The sequence below is a fragment of the Megascapheus bottae genome, chromosome 10 (genome assembly GCF_031878675.1).
Source record: "Megascapheus bottae isolate mThoBot1 chromosome 10, mThoBot2.hap1, whole genome shotgun sequence".
NCBI lineage: Eukaryota > Metazoa > Chordata > Mammalia > Rodentia > Geomyidae > Megascapheus > Megascapheus bottae.
In genome coordinates this window covers 31,570,530-31,597,943 of record NC_143518.1, presented here as the reverse complement: position 1 = coordinate 31,597,943, position 27,414 = coordinate 31,570,530, and the positions used below count along the sequence as shown (strand labels likewise).

At 44.2% G+C, this 27,414-nt stretch overlaps 1 protein-coding gene across 20 annotated transcripts in view; it reads right to left on the bottom strand.

Moving 5' to 3' along the window:
- Rxrg (retinoid X receptor gamma) overlaps window positions 1-27,414 on the bottom strand; it is a 181,924-nt gene that overhangs the window by 11,882 nt on the left and 142,628 nt on the right. For 16 of the 20 annotated variants that reach the window (XM_090340565.1, XM_090340556.1, XM_090340554.1 and 13 more), the window contains 3 exons: window positions 13,805-14,052; window positions 5,548-5,692; window positions 2,790-2,969 (listed from right to left, as the gene is read on the bottom strand). In XM_090340565.1, coding sequence (XP_090196691.1) covers window positions 2,790-2,969; window positions 5,548-5,692; window positions 13,805-14,023 — 544 coding nt within the window. In that variant the 5' untranslated portion in view covers window positions 14,024-14,052. Of the gene's footprint in view, window positions 1-2,789; window positions 2,970-5,547; window positions 5,693-10,987; window positions 11,177-13,804; window positions 14,053-15,136; window positions 15,225-26,098; window positions 26,403-27,414 lie in introns of those variants that run through there. The other 4 variants (XM_090340552.1, XM_090340571.1, XM_090340553.1 and 1 more) reach the window with 4 other exon arrangements.

Here is a 27,414-nt window from a genome sequence, read left to right as displayed (position 1 = left end):
TACTACCATTCATTTGCTAGATAAACTTTGGCAGGGGCCAGGTGCCAGTGGCTCACACCTGTAATCCTAGCTACTCACAAGGCTGAAATCTGAGGGTCAAGGTTCAAAGCCAGCCTGGGCAAGAAAGTCCATGAGATTCTTATCTCCAGTTAACCATCTCAAAACTGGAAAGTGATGCTTTGGCTCAAGTGGTAGAGCCCTAGCCTTAAGCTGAAAAGCTCAAAGTCAACGTCCAGGCCCAGAGTTCAAGTCCCATGACTGACCAGAAAAAAAAAGTTTGGCAGACCTCCAGCCTCTCTGAACCCCTGTTTCTCCTTTAAGGAGGTAGATGTGTGATATCAAAGAAGAACAAACGTCAATTGTGTATCCTGAAAAAGTCCTGGTGTCCAGCTTATTAATTCATAACCTATCCCAATTCCAACTCTTTCTATGGGGATACCTTCTAGACTTCATTATTATATGTCTGAGAATTTTGTGTGTATTTTTGTCCTCAGGAGGAGTCCACACAGAGCCCGTGGTTCTGTAAATCAAGGCCAAAAATTAGGGCGGTGCTGCGTTCCTTTCTTATTTTCACAGCCTTTTTGGCATTACTGTGCTCCATGTTCTTTAAAAACATATAGAAATAGAACTTGAATCCAACCTCCTATCCAGGCATCAAATAAAAGGTTTAAATGCCAGAATCTTACATTTCACATATCCCTGTTTGGCTAAAGTTTGTTTAGTATTATTGAGATTTGAACTCAGGACCACATGCTTACTCAGAAGATTCTCTACCACTGTACAACACATCCAACCTATTTTGACCAGGTTAATTTTGAGATAGGATCTCCTTTCTAGGCATGGTTTTGGATCATGATCTGCCAATTTTATGCTTCCTGTGGTAGATAGAATAACAGATGCCTGCCACCATGATAAGATATTGGTTGAGAAGGGCTCATTCGGACTTTCAGATCCAGGCTGGCCTTAAAGCACAATCTTTCCAAATTTAGCCTTCAGTGTAGCTAGGACTACAGGTATGAACCACTGATGCTGATTAAATATTGCTCCCTCCCTCCCTCCCTCCCTTCCTTCTTTCCTTCCTTCCTTCCTTCCTTCCTTCCTTCCTTCCTTCCTTCCTTCCTTCCTTCTTTCCTTGCTCTTCCTCCCCCTTCTCTTCCTCCTCCTTCTTCTTGTTCTTCCTGCTCCTCCCCCTCCCCCTCCTCCTCTTCCTCCCCCTCCCCCTCCTCCTCCTCCTCCTCCTCCTCCTCCTCCTCCTTCTCCTCTTCTAGAATATTCATTTGATCTATTGTTTACTTTGACCCTAACTGATCTGGGGAATATTCAGTTTGAGATTTTTACAAATGGAATAGATATGCTAAAGGAAAAAGAAAACTGTTTCTAAACAAGGCCGTGTATCTTCCTTTAATTCAACATTTTGTGCTTAATAAAAATTGTTTTGTTTCTTGTTTTTGGTACTGGTACTAGGGTTTGAACTCAGGACATAGGCACTGTCCCTGAGGTTTTATGCTCAAGGTTAGCATTCTACCACTTGAGCCACACCATCACTTCTGGCTTTTTACTGGTTAATTGGAGATAAGAGTCTCACAGACTTCCCTGCTGCAGCTGGCTTCAAACTGTGATCCTTAGATCTCCTCTTCCCTGCCCCTTCTCCCTCATAGCCAGGATTACAGACATATAACCTTGCATCCACCATGTGCTTGCTGATGAGGGATGTATGGTGTGGTCATTAACACCATGTATTGTGGCAATCATGATGGGGAAGGTTCTGAGAGATATTAATTCTATCCAGACAAAAAAAAAGTTTCCAGCATACTTGGAATATTTCATAGTATAAATTCTAACCTCCAAGATCATTGGCCCCTGCAAGGATAAATGTGACATAAGTACAAGGTAGTCAACAAGCACTGACTTGGTCATTTTTGGAAGTTCCAACCTGTCCTCCTTCTCCTCCTTAACTTCCTTCTCTACCTCTTTTTGCTTCTCTACTTTTTCCTCTTTCAACAACACTTCCTCCTCCTCATCCTTCCCTTCTTCCTTTTGCTTATGCCCTGGTCTAGTTTTCTTTCTTTCTTTGGGCCATCCTTCAGTCACTATGCTTCTTTGTGGGTGACATTCTCCCGTAGCAGGAACTCAATGACCTTGCCCATTGTTGGTTCTCACCATGACCTCCCTGTTTTCCCAGGAAGAATGCCTGAGGAGCCTCAGGGCTGACTTAACCCTCCTTTCTGTTTTCAGGGACAGGACTTTCTTCCACTGCAATCTATTAAGATTTACCACTAACCACTAACCTGCTCAAGTCTTCTAATTAATTTACTACCCATTTCAGTTTATTTGTGTTACGTAAGGGAACAGCTTTTCCATCTTTAAAGACAGAACAAAAAGCACTTTCAGATTTGTTTTTCTCAGAGGCTACAGCAGCCCCATTTAGCTACACTATAAATTAAAAGATGCAAACACTGAAATGCAAAAGAATGGTGTATGCGAATAAGACTAGGTTGGCAGACCTGCAAATGCCAGGTCTGGAGGGAACCACAGAAAGACACCAAAAATTAGAGAGGAGAAGGCCAGTCTGGCAATTCCCTTAGCAGAGCAGAGTATGGGACTCAACTCTGAGACTTGTGCCTAGTGACTGGGGAGAGGAGGACAAAAAAGGAATGTGGCCCAGTGTGGAGGCTGCTGTCTGGAGGCCTTCTTGCCTTCTGAGCTCCAGAAACAGAAATCTTGGTACCCAAGCCATCCTAACCTTACATGAGGCCTCTCCCTCTCCCAGCATTTGATGGATGCCTTACCTTCCCGCTTCATGCCCATGACAAGGCACTTCTGATAGCGACAGTACTGGCAGCGGTTGCGTTGGCGCTTGTCAATGAGGCAATCCTTATTATCCCGACAGGTGTAGATCAGGTCTTTCCTTATGGTTCTCTTGAAGAACCCTTTGCAGCCCTCGCAGCTGTACACTCCATAGTGCTTTCCTGGGTAAAAGAAAAGAGAATTCTATAAGTAGTTCTGTTTCTCTGGATATGTCATTCAAAATAGCCTGTTGACTCCTCCACCCCCACACACATATCCCAGGAAAGAGGTACATGTCCTGGGCCTTGGTACAGACTGAAAATAATAATTAGCAAGGGAATGCAAGGAAGGATGACAAGAACTAAGCTAAGGTCATAAATACACATCTTCTTGAGAGTTCCTCAGTGAGTGCCTGACCAAAGACCTTATTTACACTCATGTTATCAAGACAACTCTCAGACTTGGCCTAAGCAAATGCCCTATCTCAATTTAAGGTATTAATATAACCAGATATTGGTGGCTCATACCATAATCCTAACTAATCAGGAGGCTGAGATCTGAAGACTGCAGTTTGAAGATAGCCCAGGCAAGAAAGTCTGTGAGATTGTTAGATCCTGCTAACCACCAAAAAACTAGAAGTGGAGCTCCAGTGGTAGAGTACCAGTCTTGAGCAAAGAAAACAAAAGAACACCACACAGACCTGGAGCTTAAGTCCCAGTACTGGCATACAAAAAATGTTAAGAGTATACAATTTTTTTTAAAAAAGATGTTTTCTTATCATATATTACCTAACAAGAAAAATGTCTAACTCTGACTGTTTCTCTAAAACTGAGGAAGAGATTTTAGGAAACACATCTAAAATTACTGTCCTTCACTATAAATTATGAGCAATATCCTGACTTAAGAATAAAGTCAATACATGGCTTTATAGCATAATATAATACTTGATATTAAGATAGTATGTAAAATGTGATAGAACATAATTTTCTTGATCTAGAATAATTAGCCTTGTCTTTATGGCCTGATACTACCCCAAGCAAGAATGACTAATGCCAACATACCCCTTCTAACCCTTTCCACGCTGAGACTGAATCAATCTCAGTATTCTAAGCAGAAGTCTTCTCAAAACTATGCAAGGCAGCCACGCTCAGTTAATTGAAATTATAGAACTGAACACAATACGTAAGAAGATCTTTTAAAAATGTATTTAGAGTTATACAGGACTCTAAATATTCACAGAGTGAGACCCAAGGAAGAAATTCTTAGGAAAGGATCACAAAGGCTCAATAGCAATGTGTATATGATCATAAAAAATTATGTTTATTGAAATGAAATGTATTTAGGTCTGATTTTTTAATAGAATAAAATGTGTTCCAATTTAGGCACAGACTTGACGTGACTTTTTAATCAGTTTCATTTAGATTGATGGCAAAATGCACTGATGTCTCTGAGAAATAGCAAATGTAAATATTTGTACCTCAGAGCTTACATTTCAAAGGAAGCCACTTAATGGTAAAACAGTGGTGAAAGACATCCTGACTGATGAGAAGCTGGCCTATACCTAATGAGTTGATACATAATTTCCTGAATTTACCACGATGATAAATATGGAATTGTTATCTTGAGTCGAAAGAACTTAATGGTCTCAGCTCTGAAATACTTGACGCTGACAACTTGTCAGACATATGACACAGTCATTTCATGGCTTTGCTGCAGATGAATGACCCTATCAGATCTTCATCTAGACTAATCATGGCAGAGAACATGCTTTGTTAGGCACTTATGATAAGATCTGGCAAGATTTAGCAATGACTTCGTGAAAACAAGAAAACATTGCCTGTGAGGATAAGTCCTATGTATCTGGAAAGATGGAGAGGAAGGGAAGGAGGTCCAGAAAGAAATGATTTGGGTCTGGCCGGGGGTTTGGCCTAGTGGTTAAAGTGCCTGCCTAGCATGCACAAAGACCCGGGTTCGATTCCTTGGTACCACATATATAGAAAAAGCCGGAAGTGATGCTGAGGCTCAAGTGGTAGAGTTCTAGCCTTGAGAAAGTCCAAGGACAATGCTCAGGCCCTGACCTCAAGCCCAGGACTGGCAAAAAAAAAAAAAAGAAAAGAAATGATTTGGGTCAAAACAAAAGAGCTGAAAGAAGATAATTCTGTGAAAATGTATTTGTACTCATAAAAGAGTATTAAAATTCCAGCATGTTGTTAAAGGAAATATAGTTTATCTTAGGGATATTATGGGCAAATTTTACTTTTTCGTTGTACCTTAGTGATTCTCCCACATTTTTGTTGTTTTTTTCCATAAATATTTATTCAGGACTATATATATATAGAGAGAGAGATAGATAGATAGATAGATAGATATGCATGTGAGTGGGAGTGGAAGACATTGTTCAAAAGGAAATGTACTCATTGCCTGACTTATATAACTGTAACTCTTCTGTACATCATCTTTACAGTAAAACATTTTAAATACATTTTATGAATAATTGAGGAAAATCTAATATGAGATACTTAATCATCACTGCAGCTTCTCTTTCCTGGATACATGCAATGTCAAATATCAATCCAGTAAATCAAATCCTGGAAGCCAAAGATCATATTTTAGGTTCATTATGTCGGCAGGTTATCAGCCCACTAACTAAAATTTAGCCCTGAGTCCAGAGTGGGCTACCCTAAAGGACACTTTCCTGTCCTTGAGTACTAAGCACGTACCCAGTGGGCAGTGAGTAAGTTCTAATCCTGGGACCTGTACCTGAGGATCTGTCCCCACAGATGGCACAGATGTGCTTCACCAGAGACCCAGGGCTGGTGGATGGGTAATTCATGTTTCCAAGCCCAGGAAGCCCAGGTAAGGGCTTGATATCCTCGGAGGTGCCGACACTGTTGACCACATTTAGCTGTAACACAAAAACAAAGCACAGTGAAACATCACCAGGGTAAACCCAACCCCTCAGGCCTACAGCAATGAGGGTACACTTGAGAAAGACAAGATCTACTTCAAGAAGTAGACGCCAAGCACAGAAGACCTGAAACTTGCCCCTTGGTGATGTGATTTTAAGGCAAGGAAAAAGGTACCCAAGACGAATGAACTCATTTCTAGGAGCTAAAACTAAACCTAGCATGGCAACACACTTCTATTAGTCTGTTTTCATTTGTTGTACTCATGTGGTTTACTTGCGCTAGTAATCCAAGAATGGTACAACTAGGATAATGTTAGCTATTCCTGGTTTTTTAAAAAAAATTAACAACTACTGAGTATCAATTTAGCAGTGCTCTAAGAGAAGCTACAACCCTCAGGACTGAGCGAGTCAAGCAAAAACCACAAATCCATTTATTAATCAATAGACTGTTCCCAGGCCCGTGCCAGGCTCTGAGGTCCAAAGGCAAATAAAAATGTACAGCAGGAATACAATCAAATGGAAGAGAAAGATAGACATGGCTTGGTCTTTCTAAGAGGCCCACTGAATGCCCAAATCAATTGCAGCAGCACCAAGAATTGAGCAGAGGCAACAGATAGTATTTGGGAACTTGTTTTTAATGAACAGATTATGTTTCCATGAAAGCATGAAATCTGGAGAGCCAGAGACTGTGTTCTGCTTTGTTTTCTGATGAGGGGCCCAGGAAGTGGTGGGGAGCTGGTGGAATGGTCCACAGCCCTGGTTACAAGTTCCAGACCACCCTCCACTTCACCCTCGTGTCTCCCAAGAAGCTGCAGCTCTGCCTCCACCAGAGAAAACCAGCAGAGGCAGTCATCCAATCAGAAATACTTCTGCATGCCCATGGGGATATAGCACATTCTAGGCTCTGGGAAGGGAATATAAAACCTAGAAGATGTGTCTCTATTCCTCATGACTTATTGTCTCATTGGACAGTGGGAACACACACACCAATTAAGAACACTTATAAGCAAATTCAAATGAAAGCAGTGTATAAGTGTCCAGAAGAGACATCCATAAACCTCAGAGGGCTGAGGGGAGGGTCATGGCCTTTCTGTGGGCTGTTTGAATCATGAATCTTTTCAACAAGCAAGCGTTTGTAATTCTCCAACGGAACCAAAGGTAGAAGTTTCCTCTTGATTCAACGTCTTTGGGACTAACTGAGTCAGCTATAAAAACAGAAACCAATAGAACTTGATTTGGATTCCTTCTAATCAAGCATTTAGTGAGCACGGGCGGTGACAGAGGTTCTGTGTTAAATACTGTGAGGGCTACAAAAAAAAAGAAGAGAGAGACAAGCTGGGTGCTGGTGGCTCGCACTTTCACTCATACTCTTGGGAAGATGAGAACAAAAGATCACGGTTAGAAGCCAGTCTGGGCAGAAAAGTCTGTAAGACTCTTATCTGCAATTAACTAGCAAAAAGCCAGTAGTGGAGGTGTCATTCAAGTGGTAGAGTGTCACCCTTGTTTTTAAATCAGTCTCCCCCCTCTCTCTCACACACACATACACACACGCACACACACAAAATAATTCACACAATGGCTGAAAGCACATGTGATGGCTAAGGCACACGAGCCTATGACAAGGCTCATAAGACTTGCATCCAGTGCTTTGTTCTGTTCTAGGGTACCACAGTGGATCCCAATTTCGCTGCCAACAAGTCTAAGAGCTTCAAGAAAACTTGATACCTGGGCTCAGGATGAGAGGTTCTCAGAGAGATTGAGCAAGACTCTTCACAGTGGGATTTGTTCTTTTTTAGTTCACTAGATCTCACTAACATACAGCCATGATAAAGAAGCACTGGCTTGTGGTGTGCATTCTTTCAGAATAAATTCTAGGCAACAGCTTTTCCTGATTGTCTCAACACAATAGAAATCAACACATGGATGCATCTTGTAAAATAGGAACACTGAGGTTTGACAAGCCCATGGTGAGAACCCTCTAGCAGACCAGATCCTCAGAGGGACAAGAAAGAACATGGGAAGGATCATGGAGGAGGCCACTACTATCTCTAGAGAACTTAGACCATTTTTGCCTGACATCCCCTGCTGTTGTGAACTCTTAGAGGCCCCAGAAGAGGAATTATGGCAATGTATCCATCCGGGAAAGCTTACTCAGTGCTCACTGATTCTTCACAACAGTCCTAAAGTCCCACTGTAGTTTTCCTATGTGGAGCTTTAACTGGTTTAGCCATTTGTTCATTGAAAAACACTATAGAGGTGTTGAAAGGAAGAAGACTCAGATCCAGCCTTGAGGAAGCAGGGTGAATATATGTCAGCTAGGATCATTTAAGAAAGAGAGATTACTTATTGAGAAATCAGGGGAGACTTTCTGAAGGAAGTGGCACTTGAGTTAAGGCCTAAAAGCCTGCAAAAAATGGGTAGGAGCCAGGAACTTCTGGCTCACACCTGAAATCCTAGCTACCTAGATTTGAGGGTCATGGTGCAAAGGCAGCCCAGGCAGGAAAAGTCTGAGACTCATCTTCAATTAACACCAAAAAGCTAGAAAGGGAGCTCTGGTTTAATGTAGTAGAATGCTGGCCTTGAGCACCAAAGCTGACAGTACCCAGCCCTGAATTCAAGCCCTAGGAACACACACACACACACACACACACACACACACACACACACACACACACACACACTGGGAGGAAGGATTTGTATGTGCTAATCAATGGTACGGGTAAAAGGTTTTGAGTACAAAGACCTGGAGGGAAGCCCAGGAATGTGGTAGCAGATAAAATTGATAGGTGGCTAGAACCTCAGTGCCCTAGCTAGCGGGATGGGTTCAGTTTGGGAGACAAGAACCACTAGAAATTTAGAGATGAGGAATTAATGCTCTTGAATTTCTGCCTTGGTGACATAAAGATGGCAGAAGCCTCAGGAAAGATTGGAGGAGACAACCAACGCTAGGTCACCTGCCCTGAAAACAGGTTAAGTACCGTGCCAGGTCTGACTGGCTAGAATCTCAGGATCTTGCTTTGCCATCTTTCATCCACCTCTGTGTCCTCTGAAGAGTAGGGGGAGAAATGGGATAGAGTGTGAGGGTAAGGAATGAGGGAGGGAGGGTCCAGGGCTTAGCAGGAAAGCTTCAGTCCTCTCTGTACATAGGCTTCTTGCCTGGCTGCCTTGACCAGAGGCCTTGGGGGAGAGCAGGGGTGGGGTGGGGGGAAGATTGGCTTTTGTGTACTTCCTCCCTGGTCTGAACCAGTAGCCCTTTTCTGTCAGGCATACCTATCTTCATGAGATTAGATGATAATAGCACAGAATGCCTAGACCAGATGGATCAATGTTCTCTCCTCTGACTATGTCTCTGGCTGGCTTGGGGTTTGTGTGGGCTCAGACAATGACTGAGGGGATGGAAGGCAGAGTACAAACCTATTAGCTGCCTGGCTCCAGCATTTCCCAACCCTGGCTATCTCATCCATTAGAGGCAGCTCTGCTGAAACAGGCACTTCAGAGCCAGAATTCAGCAGGTAGTCTGACCTGCTGTTGCACCCTGACAACGGGATAGACATGTACTGGCTTGTGTGCGCTAAATACACTCAGCCAAGGGCAAAAGGCTTCCTGGATGCCTCTGGAGCCATCACAGAACATTGGGTCCCACATTTCAGAGCTGTCTTCAGCTCTAAGTATCCCATCAAGGGCCAGGCTTTGGGTAAGCACTTCAGCTCTGGGATGTAAACCTACACGTAGTATCCTTACATCTAGCTAGGGTTTTGGTCAGAGGAGCAGTAGGCCTTGACCTCTCTCCTCTACCCCTTCCATATTGGGGGATGTTGATCAGGTCCTCTCACTAACTGAACTTCCTCATCAGTGGTTCCAAGGGTGGAAGGGAAGGAGTGGGAAGACCAGGGGAGAGAGAGGGAGAGAGAGAGAGAGAGAGAGAGAGAGAGAGAGAGAGAGAGAGAGAGAGAGAGAGAGAGAGAGACAGACAGACAGACAGACAGACAGACAGACAGAGACAGAGAGAGTAAAAGTTGAGACTTCATGTTGCCTTTGCTTCATGTAACTAAATCTGTATTTATGTAATATATATATTGAGTTTCCAAATATGCTTTCATTTGAAGATAAGACTCTATGGCATAATGTTTTTAGTTTTTAATTACCAAATTATATTTAAGACCTAGTTCTACATGAGCAATTTTTATTAAAATATTTACTATAAAAATGCAAGCATTTAGCCGGGCACTGGTAGCTCACACCTGTAATCCTAGCTACTCAGGAGGCTGACATCTGAGGACCACGGTTCAAAGTCAGCCTTGGCACTAAAGTCCATGAGACTCTTATCTCCAATTAACGACCAGATAAATGGAAGTAGCGCTGTGACTCAAGTGGTAGACTGATAGTTTTGAGCTGAAGAGCTCAGGGACAGTCCCCGGGCCCAAAGTTCAAACCCCACAACCGACAAAAAAAATTATAGCAAGCATTCAGAGAATAATAACTCAGCTATCAATAAATACATAAGTAGAAATCAATAGGGACAGGTTAGGCTGTAAGAGTCAGGAGGTTAGAGGTCAGACAGTGGGAATCAGCAAGGGAGATTCTGAAGACTTGTAGAGTCTTTTCAGAATCCAGCTAACAAATTTCACTGGACAAATACAATGCATCACACACACACACACACACACACACACACACACACACACACAGATGTAGCCGACATCATTTTATCTAAAAGGTACATAAATATCTTCCCCAATTTATGCATTTAGTATTTGGAACTTACACCACTTAGTTGATCCCCAGAGTATGTAATGAAACATGTAAGTTTTTTTTTTTTTTGTATCCCCAATGACTAGTACTGGGCCAGGGCCAGTGAATGTTTGTTGAAGCAAACTTCTGTAGAATCTTTCAGTAATACTATATACCTGAGTCAGTGATCACTTGGGGAATGCTTATCACCTGCCTATAATAATCATAATAACAGTATGACCATTTCACTACCTTGTACACCTTAACAAGATCCTTTTCAGGTCCACACTTCCTTTGATAGTTATAAAGACTCTTCCAGGGTCATGAGGACAAGTACTTGTAACCCAATAGAGAAAAGGAAAGTCAAACAGAAACCAGCTAGCGTGGTTTGCAAAAGGTCATATAGGTGTCATTTAGTTCTCTTCCCTCCTCAAGATCAAAACCCAACAAGGGCAGAGAGAGAAGCTCAAAGGGAGAAATTCAAGGGTCGTGAGTGAGAGACCCTGCTCACTGCCCCCACCCTGACCACTCCCTCTTCTACAAACTTCAAATCCTACTCACCAGATCATGAAAAGGGGCTTCTGTCTTGAGGCCTTCTTGAAGGTGGAAGGGGCAGAGAAAGCAAGGAGTATAGGAATAATCCGTTCCCAAAAGGCAGAGTCCAAGTGCCAGTGACTAACACCAAGTCCTTCTGTCCTCTGTCATCTGGTTAGCTGGGCAAAGTTCTGCTGCCCTGTGGTTCCCAAGCTGAAGCCCACAACACTGTTCAGTGTCCGAGGCTGCTTCACCAGCACTTGGCAAGCTTAATATAGCTCCCAAAAGCCAAACTTGGCCTTGGCCTCAGCACACAGCCCAGTTGGCCAAGACCAAAGCTTTCAGCTGCCCTTTCAACCCCAATCCCTCTGTACAGACATATGGTCCAGGAATAGCGGCCCTGCCACTCACTGGCTGTGAAGATGGATTTATTGGCTGAGTTTGGTTCAATCTGACCTTGGTGTGGTAGCTAAAAGCAGCCCTCAGGGATGACGGCTGCTCACACCCTACCCATGGGCCCTGCCACTGTCTCTCACCTCACCCTGGTCCATTTCTCCAGAGATTTAATGACTGCTATCTGACTTGTTTATTCTCTAGGTTCTGGTTCATCTTGACTGCTAGGAGGTAATGGGCACCTTTATTCGGTGTTTATCCTGAAAATCTAGACCAGTGTCAAGTGGCAGCTGTGCACATTAGGTCCTCGCAAACAGTCATTGAAATCATAGTCTTGCCCTTTGCAAAACTGTACTTTTATTCCACGTCTGCAGTACATCTTTCTGGCTTTGACTCCTTGCTGGAATCTTTCCATAGCAAAGAAAATGAATGAGCAAAGCTGTGCACATTCTGAAGGATGGGGTATCACCAGCTCTGCCAATCTCCCTGGGTGAGAATGACATAAATATATGTCTTCTACCCCTGCCTGTCCCCACACCTCTGTGCAGACTCACACTGATGCAGTATATAGGTCCCTTTCTGCTGCCCTTAGGTTTTGCTGCTGCATCTAGAGCTGCACATACCATACCATGTTGATTTTTCTGCATAATGTGGCATCTACTGCACCAGATTCCTGGAGATGGAGGAGTTTTTAGGAGAAATTGGCTCACATGGATTCAGAGGCCGACAAGCCCGAAGATTTACATTGTGATTTAGCAAACTGGAAACCCAAATATGCTGATACCCCTGAAAGCCAGCAGGATCAAAACCCAGGAAGAGAGTTCTTCCTTATTTGAGGTGGGAGGCTTGTTCTAATCTAGCCATTAGGTGATCAAGTGATGTCTAACCATATTGAGGTAGGCACTACCTATTTAAATGTCAATCCTATCCTGAAACATCACCACAGAAGCAACTACAATAGCTGAGAGCTGGTGGCTCATGCCTACAAACCTAGATACTCAGGCGGCTTGGATTTGAGGATTATGGTTTGAAGCCAGCCCAGGCAGAAAAGTCCCCATGAGACTCCAATTAACCACCAGAAAATCAGAAGTGGCACTGTGTCTCAAAGTGATAGAGCACTAACCTCGAGCACAAAGAGGGTCAGTGATAGCACCCAGGACTTGAGCTCAAACCCCACAAGTGACAAAAAAGACCCAGAATAATGTTTATCAAAATATCTGGGTACCCTATAGCCCAAACAAGTTGGTTATCATAAAGACTAACAGTTCTGCCCCTAAGTATGCTATTCATGTGGGCAATAGGGATTGGCTGTTGTATAGGAAGAGAATAAGGCAAAGAAAGTGGGATTATTGTTCCATATTATTCACTCCTGATGCCAAATATTCTTCGAGCTGGGTCTCTGTGGGGTATCCCACAAAAATAGAGCCAACCTATTTCCCCGCCCGCCTTTACCACTGTTGGAATTGGCTGCCGAGTTTTCTTCAGCCATGAGGAAGGGCCCACAATGAAGGCAGAGGCTTCACCGTGCTATCTGAATTTGGTTTCGTCTTTTTCCCTCATGTAAGAGACCTTGAGAAAAGCAAACTCCAGTCACTGCTGCTCCTTTAGCCCAAGACATGACAAATATGAGACCAGCTCACCAAGAACAGCCATCTTTGTCCATTGCAGACTTGTGGGTTGGGAGGTAAACGTTTGTATTGCAAATTCAGAGATGAATGTGTGTTTTTGTAAGCACCAGTGATTTGAGAATTTTTTTTTTAAATGCAGCCTTATTGTAGCAGTAGCTAACTACTCCAAGGAAGGGAGGAAGCGTGATCTTAGTGTATCATTGCCGGAGGAAAGAAATGGTATTCTGCTGTCTGATAGCACCAGAGCAGCAGTCCAAGTCTACCATGTGCACACAACCAAAAGCACTCAGGGGTATGGTAAAGCCCCCTTTGAGTCACCATGGTCTCAGAGCCAATATGCATGTATTACAATCTGGCTTATTCTAGGTTTATCTTATGTGCCATGTCTGTCTGTTCCCAGTTGACAGCTCAGTTGAAAGCTCTTGGAGAGCAGAGATAGCATCCTGATTATTTCTGTATCCCCTTAACAAAAGCACATGGCAGTCCATTACATTAAGAAGAGAATAAAGAGGGTTAACTTGTTAATGACATAAACACCCCTGAGAGTCACTGAAATCACAGCCTGAGCTTTAGCCTTCAGCCTACCAGGGAATCTCCTTTCGGTTAAAGTCTCTTGGGCCACAAGTCATTCCTTGCCAGTTCCCCAGGACTTCTCAGCCGATAGCGGGCAAAGTGCAGTGAGGCCCTGTCAGAGAGTACTTGGCAGACATCCTGTCTCCTGCACTCACACAACAAGCACTTGCCAAGTGTTAGGTCTGCCCTAGGAGCAACCAGTGGAAAACTATTAACCATGAAAGAACCACTGAAGAGAAAGGATACCTACCTGAGAGCTGGGGGGAGCAACTAGGTTGATTCCTGGTGGGGCCGCCAGTGCTCCTGAGGGAGGGCCCATGGCTGAAGTGATAACTCGGTATGGAGAGCCCAGTGCATTGAGGGGAGTTCCTACTGCGCTCAGAGTCCGTGGGGCGCTCACTGGCGTATCTGTGTAGCTGGGGTGGCCATCCATTGGCTTCCCCGTGGACAGGGCTGCTGATGGACTCATGGACGTGGAACCAGTGTGGCCAGGGGTGCCTGTAAGGAGAAGAATACAGGTGATGACCCACACAAAGAAGGGGATGAAAAGAAGGCACTTTGAGGACAAGAGGCCCAGCCTAACATGACTTTCATTTCTGGTATCTTTTCCTTCCCTTTGGGCTGCACCTGCACACTGCGAACCACCGATGCGCACAGCTAAATCATGCTGGTGACATGCTGGTGGAGGTGAGCAAAGATAGGCAGGAGAGAAGGCCTAACCTAGAACAAAGATCACAGGCCTTGAAAAGGGAATTTGAGAGACTCCATGTCAATCCATGGTGATGTGTTGTTTACCCTGGCAATGTAGAGAAGCACAAATATAAGGACGGCAGCCCAAGGTGGCTTGGGCATAAAGCAATACTCTACCCTGAAAATAACAAACACAGAAAAGGGCTGGTAGGTATGGCTCACATGGTAGAGCACTCATCTACCAAGTGTAGGACCCTGAGTTCAATCCCCAGTACCACCAAAAATAAAAAAGAAGATGAATGTATTCCTATATGTGCGTGTTTATACATGAAAGAGAGACTCTGTAAGTGAACAGGAAGAAGAGGAGAGAAGACAGTGGGGAAAAAAAGAAATAGACACTTATTGAGAAATAGGAAAGCCAAGCTTAGGTACTGAGAAGTACAGAATTTTTACCAAGGTAAGGAAGTTGCTTAGCAACCTCATCTTCAGCCAATGAAAGTAAAATGTCAAGCCTGCCGTCTTTCTGACTGGCCAGACAAGGGAGCAATGCTTGGCGTGTCCATCCCTTTGCTGCTGTGCCAGGGTGTCCTCCCATTAGCAACCCTCTTCAGAGAGAAATGGAAACTTGGAATGAATCATTGATGATGGCTAATGCTCACCCATGGGAAAGGAGTCAGCTACAAAGCCTTGCTACTTCTCAGGCCGGACTCACTATTGGAAGTTAGAGAGAGTATCATGAGTTCCTGTCCCACTCAATCTGGTCTCCCCCACAGTGGGAACAGTCCTCATTGCAATCTGGCTTCTTTCCTTGAGTGGAGGGAGAGGGCCCCATAGGCTTACACCTGCAAAATATTCAGCCACCTGGCTTGTTCTTTGTCTAAGAGGCACTTACACATTCTTTCTCTGCTTGGCTGTTAATTCAGACAGGCTGCTGAGCAAGGTCAGCAGGGGACTGGCATCCGAAGGACTTTAATTGACACTTTCCTGTCATCTCCTCTGCTGAATAACAACAACAAGAGCTAATATTATTGAGCAATTGCCACGAGCCAGACACAGTTGTCAACACTTTACATATAGAGTTCATCAGCACCACTTGGTGGCTGGCATTCATTGTTCCTCCTGTGTAGACACAAAACCTGGAGACAAAGAAACCAAATACCTTGTCCAAGAGAACACGGCATTGGATGCCAGTGCAAAAACAGCAGATCTGGACTTGAATCCCAGCTCCCCCATAACCTACGTGGTGTGACTGACAGTTTCCTTTACAGCCTCACCTGCCCCTTCCCAATCAGATGCTTGGTTTCTCTCTGGATTCTGATCTGAGCCTATGTGACAGCCCTCCACCTCCTGACTTCAGCCTTTCACAACCACAACCCCTGACACACACACATACACACACACACACACACACACACACACACACACACACACACACACACAGAGCCTATTCTACTCTGGAGTTTGCTAAGACACATTACTTACACTTGAACTGTCACTGACATTGTACAAAATACTTTCACATCAACATTTGGAAAGAGATTGGATGGGAAGATATTTTGTACCTATTTGGTTGGTTAAGAAAAAAAAGCTCTACATTTTAACAGATGTAGAAAATAAGATATTAGACATGAGATTGCCAGGGAGTGGGGAACCCAAAATAGCAGCAGTGTGTTTGGGTGGGAAGTCTTCGCTGCTTCCAAAGCCCTCTCTGTCTTTCTCAATGGGGAAGAAAGGAACTTGTTGGGAGCGGGAAGTGTATGGAAGACAAGCCTTTATCCCTGGAGGCTCAGCCTGTGGCCTGGGGTGCGAATGAGGGAGAAAAGATGCTTAGCTGATGAACTGCTATTGCTTGAGGGCTGAAGCTTGAGCTCAGCTCAGACTGGCAGAACCAGCCTCACAGCCTTTCCCAGACACTGTCTGGGCAGTTCACTTGAACCCAAGCCTCCCCCAAGAAGGCTGGCTGGCATTCAGGGCAAAGGCTATGTGGCTTCTATGCTTGAAGGAGAGGAAAGAAGACAATTACATTTTCCCCATCTTTCTCACTCTGCTTCGTTCTCCTCCCCACCCTTATTCTTCCTTATCTACCCTCTCCCCTTCCCCGAAAATCTGTGATGATGGAAGTAGGGAAAAGCAGGGGAAGATTGATAATCAACCTCATTATCACCAGCATTATATATAATTATAGAAAAACCTCCCTCCTCTAGATCAATTGAGAGAAAAATCAGTCTAAATTCGTGACAAGTTGGCAGATTACTTTTAAATTACAATTTTATTACTTCTAAGTCACACACGTGACTAGTTTGTGTTTCAAGTACCACAAGCTAATGGTTACTAAGTGGGGATTTTATAAAACCTACTTTTATAATTAACACCCGGTTAATATGCTAATGACGCTCCTACTATGCTCTTTAAACTGCATGAACACAGATGGATCTTAAATAGGCTCCTACATTGTATTTGCCTAACAAACCTCCTTTTCTTTATTATTTTTATGCGAATGAGCCACTACAAATTAGTTTACGTATATCATGACCAATGTAGTCGCCAATGCAAATTAATTTTGTCATAAATTAGTAAGGCTACGGGGTTTCTGTTTTAAAACTGGAATTCTAGGACACCTTTTTTACAGAACAGGGATTATTCCAGAGGTGGAAAGATTTCCCAAAGTCCACACAGAGCAAAAATATCAGGTCTGCTGGGCTTCAGGATCCAAGCTTATTTGATCTCCCTCAAACCTAACGTGTAGAAAACTCCTTATAACATGTACTATTATTTCCATAGCAATTATTTCCACCAAAACTATTTGGGGGGGAGGTTCTGACAACATGCCCCACATTAACCTCTGCAAAGAACTGAGCCTCCTAAACCCCAGTGTGAGTCAGAGTGGTCTGCCAGGTGGAATTGTCCCCATGAGCTGATTAGGAAACTGATTCAGAAGGACACTGGCTTTTTCAAAAGAGCTAGTTGCTGGGCCCTGTGGCTCACAGTTTTGATACTAGCTACCCAGTGGGCTGAAGTCTGGGGATGGAAGTTTGAAGCCAGCCTGGGCCAGAAAGTCCTTGAGACTCTTATCTCCCACTAACACAAAAAAGTTGGAAGAAGAGTTGTAGCATAAGTGGTAGAATGCCAGTGTCCAGGCTCTAAATTCTAGCTCCAGTACTGACATCTAAAAAAAAAAAAAAAGAAAAAGAAAAAAGAGCTTGATTGATGGAAAGAGTGAGTGATATTGGCCAAGACGTATCATACACATATATTAGCATGTTGAATTGAAACCCCTTCATGCACTATATCTTTTGCCAGTCCTGGAGTTAGGGCCTGGGCACTGTCCCTGAGCCTCTTTGTGCTCAAGGATAATGCTCTACCACTTGTCCACCCCTGACAAATGAGAGGTGCCACACACACACCAACTATCTGTCTCTCAATCAGCTTCATATACTGGTACCCACTGGCTCACCAAAACACAAGCTACAGAGTATTAGAGGCATCTGACCAGAGCTCACTAGCTCACCTCTCATTTGTAAAGTCCATAAGCATCAACTTTGTCCACACCCAGCTCTCAAGTCCATGACCTGCATCCATTCCTCTCCATGTCTCTGGATTTGTTCATACTTTTTCCCTATCCCTCAATGTGGAGGGTCTTGTTTATAAAGACTGCAGTCATCTTAACATGCAGAGAATGAACTACATTTCCATGCAATGTTGCTGCTTGATTATATGTGTAACAATAATTGTTCTCAGGTTTCAAATACCTAAATCCTTCCTGTCCATTCACTCAAACTCAGCCAGAGAAAACCTTCCTGAAATGTCCTGATATTCGCAGTGCTTTGTAGCTAGGTTGGTACCATCCTGTGGCAAGGGATGGGCCTTTCTGCCATGATGTTCAAGCCAGGGGCTCAATGGAAGACTGGCAGCATTTCCTAGCTGATTCAGAATATTTTTTCTCTGCTCTCAAACTTCTTCTTCTCTGCTCCCCCATACTGATAAGGCTGAGAAAATACATGAGGTTGAGCCTGGAGCCCTCCAAGAGCTGATTTCACACAACACCAGTAAAACAGTACCATGAAAATGAGTGGCAAATGAGACACTGAGCCAGGTCAGATGGCCCATCCCTATAATCCTAGCTACACAGGAGTCTGAGATCTGACAAGTGTGGTTTGAAGCTAATCTGAGTCAGAAAGTTTATGAGATTCTCATCTACAATTAATCACCAAAAAAGCCAGAAATGAAGCTATGGCACAAGTGGCAGAGAGCACAAAAGCTCAGGGACAGTACCTAGCTCCTCAGTTCAATCCCCAGGACCTGACCTCCCCCCTCAAAAAAAAAAAGATGCTGAGTCAAAAAAATTAAACCCATGAGCAAACAATCCAAAATATTCATTAAGCACTTTCTTGACCATACCCCCAAGTCTTGTACATGGTTTTTGAGATAAAAGATTATAAGCTTTTATAATCTTTAAAGTTTGAATGTTATATAACGAATGATTGTTGTCCTTAATGTACTATGTTGTCTCTCATCTCCTTTGCTGTCCCTTGGGTATCTCATATTGTTACAGTATCTCACTTTGTTATCTGATATATTGAATTTATTTGTATTTGGTTATTTGTAATTTGATAGGAAAGGGGAGAAAACCAAGACGGGTGGGGGGGGTGGGGGGGAGGGTAATGGGTACCAAGACATGTGAAAGGGTATCAATGTATGTGAATTAATGCACCTTCTATCTGGCAAATATCATGTAACCCTTTTATTAATTACAATAAGAACTTAAAAATAAAAAAAATAAATTAAAAAAAAATTTGAATGTTAATTCTGAAATCCCATCAGAAGTTTGAAACTGATTTTTAACCTATATCAGCACATCCAGTGTAGTCTGACACTTTATGGACAGGCATCCGCCATCTGAAAGAGATATTTGGCAGCTGAGTATGGGGGTATGTACCTATAATTCTAGTTCACAGGAGACGGAGGTATGAGGATCTGCTAGGCTATGTAGCAACACCCTGTTTCAAAGCAATAAGTACGTATAAAATTCTAGTCAATTCAATCCCAGATTTTCTCTGGATTGAAAAAAAAAGGAACAACAAGTTACTGTATGTTTAGTTCGGTAGGCCTTTAAATTTTAATCCTTCTACTGTAGGTCATCCCACACCTATGTAGTCAGTGCTGTGATGCTTTGTTCTTAAAGTTAGGGGGTCAGAAAGAAGACTGTTAGACTGGCTTAGACTCCTTGACTTTTCTTCCTGGCCTCTCAGGTAGGTCAGAGGGAACAGGGAGAATCCAGGGTGCAGACAAAAAGACATAGTGATAGAGAGTGAAATGAGCAGGAACCTATTAGAACAATGGCCTCCACAAAATTCATGTAAGCTAATTAAAAAATGAAAAAATAGAAATGAGTTTTAGGTTAGATCTGAGAAACTTTTAGCTAAAATTTTATTGTGGAGTCCAAGAAGAAAATTGAATTCATTTTTCTGCAAAACTTCCAAATGGGATACATAGACAAGATTCTTGGCTATGGAATAAAAGCAAGGTATGGCTGGCTGGACCACAATGTCCTTAAAAACCCTCAACCTTAATTCATAAATTTAATTATCACAGAATTCTTAGAACAGAAAATATATTAGAAATAATTTAGTCCACTTGACTTCATTCAGTCAGATCTTAATAAAGGTTGAATATTCCTAATCTAATATCTTAAATCCAAAATGTATCAAAATCTCAAACTTTTTTTTTCCCCAAGTGGAAAATTCCATGTGCTGCCTAATGTAATAGGCTTCCATCAGAATGAATGTTGTATATTATTTTCAGGCTATGTATATAAGGCAGATAATGAACACGAGTAAAATTGGTGTTTGACTTGGAAAAGAAATAACCACAAACATCGATAAGTACTGGCCAACCTCTTGTGCTTTGCCAAATGTCTTAACTTGTAACTGAGAGCTTCGACTGGATGAGTCACATTATCCTCTGTCCAGCTGTGCACACTCAGCTGCACACCAGGGAGTGTTGTAGAGCCAAAGCGCTGGGATGGCTGCTAAGGGAAGAGCAATCCACCATGGTAATAACATTCTGCAAAATGATGCCCTGGGGGTCCCAGGGACACTTTCAACACAGCCATAGCCCTATGCGCTTGTTTCTGTATTGTCCCTGGCTGCTTCCTCATTCAACAGCTGTCCCAGAGATTGTGTGGCCTGAGAAGATGAAAATGTCCCTTTAGAAAGAAAAAAATTGCCAACCCCTACCCAAGAATGGAAACTGAGTGCTAGTGGCTCAGAGTTGTAATTGGAGCCAGTCAGAAGGCTAAGATCTGAGGATGGAGGTCTGAAGCCAGCTTGAGGAGGAAAAGCCCTAAGACTCTTATCTCCAATTAACTATCCTAAAAGCCAGAAGTAGAGCTGTGGCTCAAGTGGCAGAGTATTAGCCTTGAGTGAAAAAGCTAAGGGACAGTACCCAAAGCATGACTTTAAGCTCCAGTACTGATACCAAGAAAGAAGAAAAGTTAGGGAAAAAGGGAGGGAGGAAGGAAGGAAGGAAAGAAGGAAGCAAGGAAGAAAGGGAGGGAGAGAGGGAGGGAGGGAGGGAAAATAGGCTCCACATGTTAGAATAAACGACAGTCCACCTGGAAAGAAGATTTATGTTTTAGTCCCATGGCTTCCCTGGTTATTTTATTCATTTGATGCACTATGTACCTTCAGATGAAAAAGGGCCATGGCCATAAATAGGTTATGAAGAGCATAAGGAGAGAAATTACTATCTTAGCTGCTGTTACACCCAGTCCAGCCATTTGGTGCTAACATATTTTTCCTCTACCTCTGAGAATGGCAAGCTCATTGGCCCTGGAAAAGAACAAAGGACTGTCCAGAATAGATCCTTCTCAGCCATCTTCCTTCCTGTCAGGAAGATGGAGATGAGGATGGTAACACCATCCCAGCATCCTTGAGACTATTAAATGAGATAATGCATGTATTATTTTCAGAACACAGTAGATACTTAGAAAGTATTAACTACTCAACTACTCAGGAGACCAATATTGGGATGATGACAGTTTGAGGGCGACTTGGACAGAAGTTCATCAAACTGTCATCTTAATGAACAAGAGACAAGTACAGCAGTGTGCACTGTAGCTTCTGCAATAGTGGAAAATGTAGATATGCAGAGTGAGGTCTAAGGCTATCCCTGAGTAAAATCAAGAGAGCCTAGCTTAAAAATAGCTAGAGCAGGCCAGGACTTTGGCCTAGTGGTAGAGTGCTTGCCTAGCATGCACGAAGACCTGGGTTTGATTCCTCGGTACCACATACATAGGAAAAAAAAGCTGGAAGTGGTGCTGAGGCTCAAGTGATAGAGCTCTAGCTGTGACCACACCCAAGGACAGTGCTCAGGCCCTGAGCTCAAGCCCAGGACTGGCAAAAAAAATAGCTATAGCATAAGGGGACTGGACATGTGGCTCAAGTGGTAGAGCTCCTGTCCAGCAAGCACCAAGTTATGAGTTAAAATCTCAGTAGTGCAGTAACAAGTAAGTAAGCAAGCAAGCAAATGTTAGCTACTATTTTCAATCTTTTGTGAGGAGTACTGGGCCAGGACTGAGTCAATCTCATGAGAGCTCTCCAAAGTCCCAGAATTCTGGAAAACACATTTCTTCCACTCCCAGGGCCTCTATCTCTTTTATATCTATTTCAGAGGAGAAAAAAAAAAAAAACCACAGATGTCTAAGGCTGGTGGCTCAGCTGTCTGCAGACCCCAAAAACTACGTAATGAGAGGAGGCAAAAGGTAGAAACTTTAGATTAATTTTCGTACAATTTCTTCTCTCTGTTGCTTTTCGGTTTTCTGTCTCTTGGGAAGATTGTAAATGTTTCAGAAAATAGTTTATATTAAATATGTTCCTTCCTACATCTCATAAACAGTTATTCCTTCCTACATAAACCTAACCACTTACGCCCATGGTAGGTTCCAATTAGCCACCCACACATCTGTGGAGAAGAAATATACTCCGTCAAGTCACACATGTGAGCAGATGCATGCAACCATCAACCCTGTGTCATGGAGGCTACTCAGATGAAAAGGGATGTGTTGTACACCAATACTCAACTTAGCTGGGCAGGTGTCTGGCAAGTCAGTAAGTCCCCGTGAAGTTACCAATTCATTCTGCAGGGGTTTCTGGTATTCTCAATAGCTCCAAAACCATCCTGGGATGAATTCCTCCTTGGCCAGGCTGCTGCATCTGTAGCTATCTATCACTGCTATCCATCATTGGGTTTCCAAGGCTAGTTTGGGCTCCTGACCCCTCCCACTCTAGTATGCTGCTGCTCCTCATCTTACAGTGCGCATGTGTTCCCTACAAAAGCCATAAGAGAAAAATCAGCAGGAGACAGTACTGGAGTCAGGCAGGCTGTGCCTTTTTCAGCTGTGGGGCTTTCCTGGAGTTGCTGGTTTTGTATTGTTTGTTCTGGTCCTCGGGCTTGAACTCTAGGCCTAGGCTCTGTCCTGAATGTTTTGCTCAAGGCTAGCACTCTCTTATTAGACCCACAGCTTCACTTTGGGCTGTTTGGTAGTTAATTGGAGATAAAGTCTCATAGGCTTTCCTTCCTGGGCTGGCTTTGCACCATAATTCTCAGATCTGAGCCTCTTGAGTAGCTAGGATTACAGATGTGAGCCTCGAACGCCTAGCTTATAGGTTCTTTATCTTTCATCTCCTCTTTCCTAAGAGGAGACTGTCAGTGAAGGAAGGAACTTGTGCTGATCCCTGGTTGTGTTGAGGACCACGTGAGTTGATGCTGGTAGAGCTAAGGAGTGAGATGGGAGCTGCTGCCCCTCCCCCATCTCTTCTGTCCTGGAAAATGTGGTCTGTACAGACCACCATAATTACTACACCATTGCATGGGAGCTGTGCCTTCTATCTTCTGAGATGCAGCACCATCTCATCCCAGGAAAACAAAACTCTTCCCAAGCAGCTACTTAATTCAGGATTTGGCTGTTCAGAAGAGAAGAATCCTCCAGACATTTGAAGGGTGGTTGCCCCAAACTGGGAGAGTAGATGCCTTTGTGGAGCCACTGCAGCCCTGGCAGCCAATACTTGGGGCTCAGTCTCTGGCTCATTGATCCCATAATGCTCTGACAGGCTGAAGAACACAATCCAGACTCCAACCCCCCGTGGCACTTCCCAGGCATGGCGTTGCCTCCCAAGGATGACCACACATGTCACAGAAGTCCCCACAGCTCTGTTTGCTAATCTATGAAGAGCAGAGGCTGCCCATAAATGGTATGGAAAGGGGAGCACCACTTGATGCATGGGGGCAAAGACATCAGAGGCTACTTCAATCTTCAGGTACCAGTCCAGCCAGGGGTCTCCTGGCCCCCTCCCAGCTCTCCTGCGCTGCATTTAAGAACATGGAACAGAAACTTTTGGTTCAATGTTCAGGCCTCCTCTTACTTAAGTCGTGCGAACAACAGTGACTCTCAGTAGAATCAAACAAAGTCACAGGTTTTCCCTAAGAAAGACAGAGAAGTAGCATTCGAAGGCAGATTTAAAACAATTTCCATGACCCTCTCCTCTCGTTGTAACATTGCAGTTTTCTTCAATTTGAAACCTAATTCTACCAAATCCTAGAACCTCCACAACTAAGAAAATCTAAGCCAACAAAGCATGTGGTTCTTTGTGGGTTTAATTGTATCTTTTCCCAGATTTGTTTCCCTATTCTTCAGTAAAGTCTGATTCTAAAATTAATGTGTGTGCTAATATCGGAGCAAAGTGGAGGGAATGGAAAATTAGCCTGGGTACCAAATGTATAGATTACAGTAAAGCTGCCTTATCATGTGCTAGTTCATTCAGTTCCCATGACAAAACTCTAAGGATGAGATTACGTATCCCATTTTAGAGGTGAAGATGCTAAGGCCCAGAGAAGTTTAGTAGTTAATTCTAAGGCCACACTGCTGGGAAACTAAACTGAGATATCTGTCTCTCTGTATCTGTCTCTGTCTCTGTCTGTTTCTCTCTCTCTCCCTCTCTTTCTCTCTCTCACCCTGTCCCTCTTTCTCCTTTCTCTCCCTTTCTTCCCCCCTCCCTCCCTATCTTTCTTTTTAAGATATCTGGTTAAAGCGATACTATTACGAATTTGAATATTATAAACAGTGTATTATATGCACTCTGCAACCTTGGACTAGATAAAAGTTCAATTGACTATAAATTGGGAGGTCTCTGATGTTCCCCTGAGATGCTAATATTTCAAAGCTGTCCCCATGAAATTTTAGACTGGATTTCCTTTCTCCAGCCTTTACTTTAGCTCTTCGCCTAAATGTTTCTATCTGCAATCCTTTTATTCACCTCAACTGTCTTTGAGAGTCTCTTTAGCCTGACAAAAACCAGAATCTTGGAGATCTTTGAGGGGCCTAAGAATCCGAGAATAAGCATGCTCTTAAGAACAGACTTCAGCTAGAATGGACCAGAGATGGGAGGGAGAGAGCCTAACTCCCAACCCGTGTGCAGGTTCACACTGGCCAGCACTTTCCCTTGTTCATCAGACAGTCCCAAGTAGTCTGAGTACTAGCTTGGGAGTATCCTTTCACCCTTGGTACAAGCAGCCGCTTTCCTGGGCCTGCAGTATTACACACAGAACACAGCACTCTGTGTAAATAGTTCCCAGCCCAAGAGGAAAAGACTGTCTCATTCACATTTGTTCCTCTGGCACCTCCTGCCAGCCATAACCATACAACCATTCAATGCACCCCACAGTGAGTGAGCTGGTTCCCTGACCCTCTAGGACTGTGTCTATACTGCAGGACTCCACCGAGGCCCAGAGGATTCTGTCCAGCAAAACAAATAAACCTTATCCCCAAGCCTTCAAGTGGATTGCCTGTTGGTCCACAGAAGAGGTCAGGAGAGCAGGAACTGTGCAGTTCCCAAGACCTTAGGGAAATATGCTTCATTCTGTCTCCCAGAATCCACAGGGGCTCCCTCTTCCAGTCCCAAGCCATGAGCAAACTAGAGGCCAGTTGGTCAGCTGTTGGGTTCATTTACTCAAAGCTCCTGATGTGCCTGGGCATGAAGACATCCTATGGACCTAGAAGCTTCTAGCACTCAGAAGCTTCTGTGATGAGTGCCCACAGTCCCGCCTGCCTGGCTCAGAGACTTAACCCTTCAGTTTGTGGGTTCCCTCTCCTAAGAGTCCAGATTCCACCCAGCCAGCCCAGATGCACCCCACCCCTCTCCCCCAGAGAGGGCGCGATAGAAGCCCCTGGAGCTGGAATTCTGGGGCTAGCAGCTGGGGAGGAGGGAAGAGGCTATTAGCGAATCAAAAGGAAAGAAAGCAGGGTGGCAAATGAAAGGACTATGTTGTCTTTTTGAATGTTCCTTTCAGTCAAAACAAACTGCTCCTTTTTACCAAGTATTTCAGGCACCTTCACGCAAGCCAGACCTTTCTGATCACTCCCCTTCACACACTACAAATGCGATAATAAGGGCATCTTAGGAATTTCCCTTTCACGCTTCCACTTTTCACACGGACACAAACATGTGCGTAAAACAATACGTGTGTGTTTGCCTCAGACCAGTGCTCAAGCTGGTTGGCTTAAACTCTCTCCTTAGACTCCCCCAGCCCCTCATCAGCTATGCCAGCATAGGATCACCCACCAACCCTGCTCTCGGCTCTCAGGCATGTGTGCATGCACACACACACACACACACACACACACACACACACGCACATGGGAATAGACCATACAGTAACACATACATGCAAACATATATGCCTTCCTTCTGATGCAGCAAGCATCCAATAGTCCTGCTTCACCATTCCCCGACCCGTCCCCCACTCCCTGCTTCTCCAAGAGGGGGTTCAGCAGCGAAGTCCTCAGCCAGCTCCTTACCGCCAAAGCCCGCTGGAAACTTCATGAAGTGGGGATAATTTCCATACATGTTTACAGCTTCAGTTCTGGCAAATAAGCACAGCCTCTCCCGGCTCCCAGGCACAGCCCAGCTTTCTTCAACTTGGGCTAATAAGAGTGGTCATCCCTTGCAAGCAGCCTGGGGAGCAGAGGCTGGGCCGGCCCTCGGGGATTAGTCAGGAATCTGCCTGTAGATCGGGGAGTCTTCATAGTGTGTGGAGAGGCTGTGGCGGGCGGTGGCAGCTGGTGCCTGTCAGTAATCACGCATAATGCTACCTCCACCGCGCTACCGCTGTGACTGCGCTGCCGCCGCCTCAGATCCTGTTGCTACTTTGATTAACTCGGGGTTGGGCTGCTGCGCGTGTGACTCTCCCCCACCCCACCCCCCAGAGGTCCCTACTGGGTGGCTCGATCTATTATCTAGGAACCAATCGATGTGTGACAGCCCTAGTAGGTCAGAAGAGAGGGGGCGGGGGGGGGGCAGAGGTAGTAACAGGATGCCAGGCTCTTGAGGTGCCTTTTCTTGGACTTGCACCCACAAAAAAAATCAACGGAGTTTTTATTAAAATGCATTTTCTCACTCTGGCTCCTCATGTCCAATGCTCTTGGTATTTGATCTGTGAAAAGGGGCGGGGGTAGGGGCTGCAAGAGAACAGAGCCCTTTCACAAGCTGGGAATCAGAAAAGCGTGAGACTTGATGGCCGGCTAGGGAAGTCTCATATAGAGCATTTCTTCGTTCTGAGGGCCTCCTTCTTGGGGGCTCAGGAGCATTTGTTCATGCTCTATCAGCTTGAGCAGTTAGGCGCTAGCGCTGGCTCCCGTGGACACTTACAGGTAGGGAGGAGGTGTTTCAACAAGGCTGGGATGGTTAGATGTTTTGCTGGAGAGACACCTTTGACAGAATGGCATCTTTGTCATTGTGACACCAGTTCAAGCACAGGTTCTACCTGACCCTAAGACTCCCACAGATGAGAGTCTATGTCCCTTTGATAGTTGGGTTTATTGTACAACTTTCCTACAAAGTGCTGTTCTGTCTATACTTGAATACCTTCAGGAAAAGAAAACTTACTACTATTCTACTACGTCTCTAATTAGAGAGGGCTCCCCATGGGAAAAAAAGTTTGTGAGCTGAAACTTCATACACACACACACACACACACACACACACACACACACACACACACACACACGTATTCCCCTACAGTGTCTGTCCATAGTATCCAGGTTACGTCCCAGGAGGAAGACAGAGAAGCAAGCCTGTGGGGTCTATCACAACAGGAACTTCCAAGACAGGTCTG